Source organism: Henckelia pumila, chromosome 3 (genome assembly GCF_033568475.1).
Source record: "Henckelia pumila isolate YLH828 chromosome 3, ASM3356847v2, whole genome shotgun sequence".
NCBI classification, from domain to species: Eukaryota; Viridiplantae; Streptophyta; class Magnoliopsida; order Lamiales; family Gesneriaceae; genus Henckelia; species Henckelia pumila.
In genome coordinates, this window is record NC_133122.1 from 29,775,997 (window position 1) to 29,786,875 (window position 10,879).

General features: G+C 37.1%; 1 protein-coding gene across 1 annotated transcript; it reads right to left on the reverse strand.

Annotated features, from left to right (window-relative positions):
• Window positions 1-645: 645 nt before the first annotated feature.
• LOC140890495 (acid phosphatase 1-like) lies at window positions 646-4,917 on the reverse strand. The gene is made up of 3 exons (XM_073298337.1): window positions 4,425-4,917; window positions 1,205-1,414; window positions 646-1,080 (listed from the first exon to the last, which is right to left on the reverse strand). The coding sequence occupies exons 1-3, from the start codon at window positions 4,835-4,837 to the stop codon at window positions 903-905; spliced, it is 801 nt and encodes a 266-aa protein (XP_073154438.1). The 5' UTR covers window positions 4,838-4,917; the 3' UTR covers window positions 646-902.
• Between the last annotated feature and the right edge of the window lie 5,962 nt (window positions 4,918-10,879).

The window sequence follows — 10,879 nt, forward strand, 5'->3', positions numbered from 1 at the left end:
GGTGAAGACTGTTGGAGATGAAGTATTAGTTACACTATATTTTACATAATAATAGTGTAAAAGTTGCACTATTTTAGTGCTAACTGCTGGAGATGGTCAAAGTGATTCTAATAAAAAGTTTAATGTTAAAATCACTCAAATCACTTATTTATCAAACACTATCCAACTTTGATTTTTAGATTTTTACATTATTTTCAAACACTAACAACTTTTGATTTTTCTTAATTTTTTATAATTTATAAATTTAATCGCTTCTATAAAAACATAATCTTTTGCAAACACTCCCTAAATAGTAGGAAAAATATTTTCCATTAACTTATCAATTTTTTTTAGTTCATTAACTTTTGAAACTTTGGTTTGGTACAATAACTTTTAATTTTCAGTTATTTTGGTCCAATTGCTGATGTGAATCTAAAAAATGTTGACATGTAAAACTGTCACGTCATCAATCGAACCAAAAGAATCGAAAAATTAGAAGTTAGTATATCAAAATCAAATTTTAAAATGTTGATGCAAAAAAAAAAAAAAAAATTGGGACAAACAAGTCCCCTGAACATTGCAATTGACTAATCAATAACACAAGAAATAACTGTCCAAATAATAATAATAATAATAATAATAATAATAATAATAATAATAATAATAATAATAATAATAATAATAATAATAATAATAATAATAATAATAACACAAGAATAGAAGACCAAAATGTGGTCTGAAGTCTGAACTTCGCACTGGTAACATTAAATTTAAAGTCTTCAAACACTTCACTTGGAATATGCTCCAATTCCTGGATCGAGTACTTCCACCACTTGCAGGAGTAGCCATGCTAGAGCTCACTACAAATTGCTGTATATATGTGCGTGTGCGTGTAGTGAAATCGAGACATTTTTTCAAGGAAACTAGGCAATAAAATAAAGAGGATTTGGTAGTTTGAATGAACGTTTGGCCACCGAAAATCCCGTTAAGTCACTCCATTGATCTCCCGAATTTCCGTGAATTGTGTAACCTTCATCTTCTAATGCCTTTCTTCTCTCAGATTTGTAGATGGTCGCCGGCTTCCCTTGATCATCATTTTGTCTAAAATATTCCATGGAGAAAAAAGGCAACAACAAAATCATAATCGACTACTTCAAAAAATGACATGTTCAAGCTCGTGTTCGGAGCTCAGAATTCATAAAATCATGGATCTTGATATTCTTACCTCAGGATAAGTCTTTCCCAGTTGCTATATCCAGAATACAGTAGATTGCTTTCTGTAGCATTTCTTTGAGATTCATCCCTACCAGTCAGTAAAATTATCGTAAATCCAAGCTCCTCAAGCTCCTTGAACAATCTCAAACTTGCTGATAAAGCAGGAGCCTCAGCCAAATCCACCCAGAGATTAAAAGAAAGTTCATCAAAGATCTCTGCACTATAACCAGAAAAGAAAATAAACAGATTTTACCATATAGAATCAAGCTGAAGACAATCGTCAATTTCATACATCTTCTACATGTTCTCATAGATAGTGGGAGAAGAAACTCTGCAGATTTGTCTCAACACAACTGACACAGAAATCATTCACGAGCAAAAAAAGCATCAACTGTCGAATGTATGATTATTTGGTATGAGTGATATTCAATAAGGTTTACGATATGAACCTTTGGCTGGACCCTCACATCAATTGTTCCAAAAGTTTCTGTACTCATGTTTAACATCATAACTTTACCCTTGTCTCTTTCTTTTCACCCTTGATCGGTATTCTACTCTGCCAGACGGAGACCGGCTTGACCCTAAGGTAGTGAGCTCTTTGGGTCCCTTTTTCTAGTTCAAGAGTTCTAGTACTTGCGTTGCGGTCTACCCATTAGGACACTTATGTGTGAAGCAGATCTTGTTGAAGCGCAATTGTTATTGTAGTTACTTTACCCTTTCTAATTCTCAGTTTAGCTCATCCACTTTATGAAACCTGGAGTGCTAAATTGCATATACACTAGAAATTATCAAAAGGCAATTATGACTCTTCACATAAAAGTCTTGGCGAGGATAATAATTGAACCGATAAAATATTAACTTGTTTTTCTGAATTAGCAGTGTGTTTCCTTGTGGCCTGAAATCTAAAACCCAGTTCATGATTCCTTATCGTTTTTAATATTAGGATCATAAGATCATAAGATGATATGATTCATTAGATTGCAATCATAACAACCAAGCTATGACCTTCCATTTTCCAATTAGTCAAATAGACAATCACTTTTATCATCCACCATTAGGAGCTGACAATTTACACCAGCTATAGGTTTTAACAAAAGTAACTCTAACTTTTGGAACCATACCACAGCAGCATGAACAATGTTACTTTCCATAATCTACAAAATTCTTGCAAGCTTCGATTCTCAGCAATGAAAATACCCATCATCTAGAGCCAAAGAAGGATTGAGTTGATGTTGAAGCTAAAACTGATATTGATTTGTTGTTTCCAAGAATGCAAGTGCCGTTTGACATGCCATCATAGGTTCCAAAAAAGAGGTCCTTTTATGATGCACCAATAAAAAATGGTAGAACCAAATCCATGTAGACAACCCAAACTACATCCTCAGAGCTTGACAAGCATCAGCATATAATGTAAACAAATTTCAATGTGACAGCACAATTTAGTCTACAGTGCACGTATAGGAAATGGCAGCAATTGAAAGAAGATTCATGAAAAAGTTCAGAAGTTGCTTTGGTAAGACTAAGCTTGACTTCACAACTCCATCTAAAGATCATTCTGTGGCTAAAATGTAAGGAGTCAGCTGATAGTAATGACATAAAAAATCAATCATTTAACGCTGCTAAGAAATATTTGTGTCAAATTACTCAATGAAGGAGGTTGTCAGCAGAATAAAAAAATGAAGGAAAAGTCAAGGACACGTTTTTGGTAGATGGCAAATTGAAGTGCATGTTTTCATTTATGGCGGGCCAATTTATCACAAGTGGTATCAAAGCCTTGGCATAAAATTTCTTAAAATTCTAAGTATGCTCTGTGGTTGCAGCTGTGACTGATCTTCCACATCAGAAAAGATTTTTTGAAGATTTTATAAGGCAGGATTCTTGTAGTCAAGATGATGGCAAAATACGAGATAGAAAAGTTCAATGGGACCAACAGAGGTGTCGTATGATAATATGTTGAATTCAACTCTATAAAAAAGAAAGCGTACTTGCTTACTGAGGTTTTTTCCCCGTGATATTTCCACTACGGCACAGCATTCGAACATTAGAAAGCTCATTTAAAACGAAAGTCTAAAAATAAATATCTACGGCAGCCTACTGACTCCTCAACAATGAGGGATCTACTAAGGGTTTGAGCCACCCAATTATGTAAGACACCTTCACGAAACTTGCAGGATGCCCGTATACAATTAAGAAAAACATTGAATGAAATTGGTCATCGTAGTTCATCTATCTCAATGTTTCGAGAAAGCTAACTGCACCACATGATTGAATTTTATAACTCACAAGTTCTGTCACATGCAAACAAAAGAACACAAGGTCTTACATTACCGGAATGATAACATATTGTTTTGATGATATTGAAGAGGTTCTAATCACATATGCAGCATAAAAACAGACTGCGGAATAGATTTCAGCATGACTGCTTGCAGTAATATTTTATTACAGTAGAGGAGTCTATCTAGACAAATATTATAACAGTTGGCAGAGCCAACTAGAAGAAACATGCATAAAATTTGTATCTTGCAACGGCTAGCTTTTAACTGCTACATTTCTACAAAACCAAGTGAATGTTTGCTGAAAAAAAAAAGAAAGAGCTTCAGGTCCTCAAAGTTCGATCAATTAAAGGACCCTCACTTGCATATTAGAGAATGAGCTGAGCAAAAGTTATGTCTTTGCATATAAACCTTACAAAATATAAATGCATTGTGACCAATCTAGATAGTTATCTGAGCATTGATTGCGTGAATGGTTGTCTTAACCTGTATACTAATGATCCAACCGCAAAAATACCAACGTGAGGCGATTGAAGAGAATATGGTTCTGTAATTTCTAAGTGATGAATGACTGAGTCAGGGATGTGTAAATCTTATGTAGTTGCGAACGATAATGTTCGGAGATCATGTAGTGGACTACTCCAGCATTTCCAATATATTATATCATTCTACTTCGAGGTCCTCTCTCTAAAAATCAACAGGAATGCTCAAGTTTCGACAATCATTATGCATGTGCGCCATTTCATCTTAAGAATATTGGTTTACCATCAGACTCATGAATTTTAGTCCAAAGATTGGGCCGATCCAATGAATTTTCGGATGAAAAATGGCAATTTAACAACAAATTTTTTCCATTTTCGGCACCTAGCTAGTTCCGAAGATTTGATTGATGATGCTAGTGTTGATTTATAGGGCCATTTCATAAAAATCAGCACGAAATCAATGAATTAAACTCACCCGAATCCATGAATAGCATAGTACGGAACGTTGGAGAGTAAGGTCTCGTCGATATCGAAAATCCAAGCATCCTTTCCATCGCCGGAAATGTTCACCGATTTGGCATAAGCCGACGCATCGTCCGCGACGGCCTCCGACTCCATCACGTACCAATCACCGGTAACGTATGTTTGAACAAAATCAACACATTTTTCAGGGATTCGGGTCCAGCTTCCGGCGTCATTAGTCTCCACCGTGAACCTCCAGCTCTCGCAGTATAAGTCGACGCCTCTCCAGCCACCGGAGAGCCTGTCGGTCGGCAAGAGGATCGGATTCTCCGGCGTGGTTTGGATGGCCGATGGATTGGATGAAGAAAGCGAAATGGAGAGGAGAATAAGGAGAAGTGAAATGACGCTAAATTGAATTAACGCCATTTGTTTACAGCCCAAGAAATGCTCTGCTTCCCCCCGGCCACTATTCAGCTAAAAGTAAAAGATGACTATTTGTGATTCAAAGACCCCTCGTGGAAATACCTTAAAATGAATATATATATATATATTCCTCAATGAAAATAAATAAAACACATGTGATAAATGTCTTCTCTAATATGTCGATGACAACTTGGTATTATCACATTATTCAGTGTTTGATTTATTTGTAAATAATTCAAGATATGGGAAGGCGGAGCACCGTGTAACAACATCACATATGAAATTGGAAAAATTTGTAAAATAAATACAATTGAGAAGGTCATTTTTTTATATATATAAAAAATTGACCGAGGTGAGGATAATGCACGCAATGCGTGCGTTTGTGTGCTAGTCAAATATTATGATTCTTGGCTCATGGTTAAGTACTAAACTCTATGAACTAAAATCTTTCCAGGATGTGGGGTGTGCTATTTTGGAAGCGTGCTCTCGTGTACTAGCTAACTTGACATTCAACATTGTCAATTAAAATTTTTTTTACTAGTGGCTATGCATAAAAAGAGTTTAATTCGTTGCTGAAATTTTTTATTGAATTTTGAATGTTTTTAATTATAAATGTTAACATTACATATTTTATTTCAACCGTTTTGTTGCATATTTTTTTTATTTATTTATTCATCTGATTGAAAATTTGCGTCGATGTAATTTTTACATCATCTTTAATTTAATTTGAGACGTATCATCCAAAAAAATTTTATACTTCTTTTTTTGATTTATTAACTAACCCGTAGTATATTGATTTAAATGCATCCGTTGATAACTAGCTGTTTTTTTTTTTGTCTTTTAGTTCACTGTAAGAAGGTGTTATGGATTTATACCGAAGCGATCATGACGATAATAATTGCGCAATAAAATAATCAATAAGGACACCAATGATTTACAAGGTTCACCCAATATATGCTACGTCCACGGAGCTACTACAAAATATATAATCGGAGAAATATTACAAATGTATACAAAACACTATATCTCACCACACCCAAACCCCGAGTATTACCGAGAAAATATTTCTCTAACTCAAACAAGAGATCACAGAAAAAAACAACCTTTTTTTTCTCTTTATTCTCTTCTCTAATGTTAATACAGAAGAGAGGAATGAGATGTTCAAACTGAGGGGAAAATAGCTCTATTTATAGTGAAGCATTTAATTGCTTCCCCCACTTCCAACCACTTCCATCCACCTAACAAATCTTCCACTTGAAGACTTGATTTCAATCATGGCTTCACACAGTCAATGCAGCAACTCGTGCCTCCTTTATCATACTTGCAGTCCAACTGAAGTCGAACATAACTTCAGTTTGTCAGTGATCACCGCCTTCGTAAACATATCAGCTGGATTTCTGCTTCCAGAAATCTTCTCAAGCATCAAGATTCTAACTTCTAAAACTGATATGATGAAATGGTACCGAACCTGTATATGCTTCGTCCTAGCATGATAAACAAGATTCTTTGCCAAATGAATAGCACTCTGACTGTCACAGTGTAATGTGCTATCCCCAGTCTTCTGACCCAACTCCTCAAGGAATGATATCAATCATATCATCTCCTTGCTAGCTTCTGTCACTACAACATACTCAGCTTCAGTAGTCGAAAGTGTAACAATTTTTTGCAACTTGGACACCTAGCTTACTGTCGTATCACCCAATGTGAACACATATCCAGTAATACTCTTTCCGCCGTCTAGGTCACCACCCATGTCGGCATCTACAAAACCTTGTAAGCTTGATTTTGACTTTCTGAAGCACATAGATGAACTGATAGTACCTTTCAAATATCTGAGAATCCACTTTACTGCTTCTCGGTGTTGTTTTCCTGGATTGATCATAAACCTGCTCACAAATCCCATTGTATGTGCTATGTCTGGTCTGATGCACACCATTGCGTACATGAGGCTTCCAACAGCAGAGGCATAAAGAACCTTATTCATATAAGCATGCTCCTGCTCCGTCGATGGTGATTGAGCTTTGGTTAGTTTAAAGTGACTAGCCAAAGGAGTACTCACACGTTAGCTTCATCCATGTTGAATCTACTAAGCACATTTTTCACGTATTATGTCTGAGATAACTTCAAGACTCCTTTCATCCGATCTCTTAAAATCCTCATGCCAAGGATTTGTTTTGCAGCACCCAAATCCTTCATAGAAATTTATTTTGATAACTCTCTCTTGATTTTATCAATCTCCTCCATGCGAGATCCTGCTATCAACATATCATCCATATATAGCAGTAGAAAGATATAAGAACCATCAATCTTCTTCACATAACAACAGTGATCCGCCTGACACTTCATGAAACCGTTGTTATTCATGAATCCATCAAACTTCTTGTACCACTGTCTTGGATCTTGTTTGAGAACGTACAAGCTCTTCTGAAGTTTTCACACCATTTTCTTTGACCCATGTACTTCAAATCCATGTGGTTTCTTCGTATAAATTTCTTCATACAAGTCACCATGAAGAAACACCGTCTTTACATCCAACTGCTCCAGATGTAAGTTTTCATTCGCCACTAATCCAAGTACAGTTTCGATAGTGGTCAGATTCACCACTGGAGAGAAAATCTCGGTGTAATCAAAGCATTCTCTTTGTTGAAAGCCTTTTACAACAAGTCTTGCCTTGTACCGTTTGCTGTCATCAACTTCTTCTTTGATCTGGTACACCCACTTGTTGTGTAATGTCTTTTTTCCTTCCGAAAGTTCTGTTAACTCCCAAGTCTGATTGGATGACAATGAATCCATCTCATCTTTCATGGCTAACTCCCACTTGGTTGAATCATCATTTTGCATTGCTTCTTCAAAGGTCTCCGGTTCACCTTTATCTGTCAGCAAAATATAATGAAGTGCATGGGAGTATCTTTTAGGTGATCTTATTGTTCTCGAAGATCTTCTGAGTTCATTCACTGGAGTTTGTGGATCAGCTTCTTGTGCAGTTTTTTCTTCCTGGTTACTATCCTTCGACTCATTCATAAGAATATCTATCAGTGGAATTTCATTTGTCTTTTTAACTTCAGGACATTTATCTATAGCTAGAATGTCTGATTTGTACTTGTACAAAACTTGCTCATTGAAAATGACATATCTGCTCCGAATGATCTTTCGATTTTGGTCATCCCAAAACCGATAACCAAAATCATTATCTCCATAACCAATAAAGAAACACTTTTTTGATTTTGGATCAAGTTTTGTTTTGCTGTCTGAATCTTTGTGAACATATGAGAGACAACCAAACACTTTCAAGAACGAAAAGTTTACTTCTTTGCCGCTCCAAACTTCTTTAGGTATTCTGTAACCAAGCGGTACCGAAGGTCCTCTGATCAAATATGCTACAGTGTTAACTGCATCATCCCAAAATGATTTCGGCAGTCCAGCGTGCAATCTCATGCTCCTGGCTTGTTCATTCAGGGTCATGTTCATCCTCTCAGCCATACCATTCTGTTGAGGAGTACCAGGAATAGTTTTCTCCATCTTGATCCCGTTCAGCACACAATATTTCTTGAACTCATCATCTTCATATTCTCATCCGTTATCAGACCGTAAACACTTCAACTTCAAGTTGGTATCATTCTCCACCATGACTTTCCACCTCATAAAGGTTTTGTAAACATCAGATTTATTTTTCAAAAAATAAACCCAAACTTTCCTGCTCGAATCATCGATAAATGTGACATAATTTTGTGAGCATCCAAGGGATGTCACAGGAGATGGCCCCCACACGTCAGTATGAACCAGCTTCAACTTTGCTGCTTTCGGTTCTCTACCGCCTTTCGAAAAGCTCGCCCTTTTCTGCTTTCCAAGAACACAACTTTCACACAGTTTGTGTTCGACAGTTTTTAATTCCGACATCTTCCCATTTGATAACAACAACTTCATTCCCTTCTCACTCATATGTCCAAGTCTACAGTGCCATAGACTCGAGTTAGTTCCAGCATTCACAGCCGCTAACGTATCTCTGCAACTGAAAGTCATGTAGAGGGTTCCAGTTTTCTGTCCTCGAGCAATAATCATGTATCCTTTGCTCACTTTCCAGGAACCATCACCGAAGGTCACATTATGACATTCGTCATCAAGCTGTTCCACTGAGATCAGATTCCGGGTCAACTTTGGTACATGCCTTACTTTGCTGAGTTTCCAGATAGATGCATTTGACATTTTCAATTGGTCATCACCCATACCAGCTATTTCCAAAGGTTTTCCATCTGTCAGGAAAACTTTTCCGTAATTACCAGCAATGTAATTATTGAATACCTCACGATCACCATTGGTATGAAATGAAGCTCCCGAATCCATAACCCAAGAATCAACTGGGCTTTCCATGGATAGTACTAAGGCATCATGTGCATCCTCAGTAACAACATTTGCATTATTCTTGGGTGATCTGCAGTCCTTTTTCATGTGACCAGTTTCACCATAGCTCCAGCACTTTAATTTCTTTTCGAAGGTATTTTTGTCTTTTCCACTCCTTGATTTGGATCTGCCATGCCATCGGTTAGAACCTTATTCGCTACTCCTGCCCCTACTTTTGTTTTCGAGATTTAGAGCATATCTCGATGATGTTGCTTCTCCCGAATCCATCCTGCGAACTTCTTCACGAAGGATACAATCTCTGACATCATTGAATTGTAACTTTCCTTTTCAAGCAGAATTTCTAACCGCTGCCCGCATCGACTCCCAAACATTTGGTAAAGACGCCAAAAGAATAAGTGCATGGATCTCATCATCAAACTTGATTTCAACCGATGTTAGCTGGGAAACAAACGTGTTGAATTCATTGATGTGTGCCGCCACCGAAGCACCTTCCTCCATCTTCAAGTTGAATAATTTTTTCATGAGAAACACTTTATTATTTGTTGATGGCTTCTCGTTCATGTCCGACAAAATGGACATAATCTCCTCCGTGGTTTTTGCCACCGCCACGTTGTGTTCCACGTTCTTTGAAAGGGTCAATCGTATTACCCCTAACACATATCGATCAAGGAGCTCCCACTCATCAATCTCCATTTTTTCTGGCTTTACTCCGGATAGAGGTTGATGTAGCTTCTTGCTATACAGATAATCTTTAATTTGTAACCTCCAGAACGTGAAATCTGTACCATCAAACTTATTGATTCCAAGTCCCGATCCATCATTTTCGTCCATCGCTTCTCCTGCCTTAATAAAATTTCAAAAAAAAATTTTTTGATGTGGAAGATCAGTCAAAGCTGCAACCACAGAGCATACTCAGAATTTTAAGAAAATTTTTTACTAAGGCTCTCGGACACCGTATCAGCTCTGATACCAGTTGTTATGGATTTATACCGAAGCGATCATGACGATAATAATTGCGGAATAAAATAATCAATAAGAACACCAAGGATTTACGTGGTTCACCCAATATAGGTTACGTCCACGGAGCTACTGCAATATATATATTCAAAGAAATATTACAAGTGTATACAAAACACTATTTCTCACCACACCCAAACCTCGAGTATTACCGAGAAAATATTTCTCTAACTCACACAAGAGATCACCGAAAAAAACAACCCTTTTTTTTCCTCTCTTTATTCTCTTCTCTAATGTTAATACAGAAGAGAGGAATGAGTTGTTCAAACTGCGGGGAAAGAAGCTCTATTTATAGAGCTCCTTTACGCGTCAATTAAATGCTGAAGCTTCCCCCACTTCCAATAACTTCCATCCACCTAACAGAAGGTACATTGTGACTGCGCAAATCTGAGTATTATTTTCGATTACATCTCGGGTATGGTAACACATTTCTCCGCCTCCGCATATATATATATATATATATATATTCCCTTTAAGGTATTTTCACAAGGAATCTTTGAATCACAAATAGTAATCTTCAACCAAAGCTATAGTTGTCTACCCAGTTGAGAAGGGAGCAGTCTATGCTACCCCAACCGGGCAGTGCCCGGATGGGGTAGCAACGACCCGGATCATTCGGGAGATCACATGATGTGATCCGGGCCCTCGATGCTGGCAGATTGGGCAGTG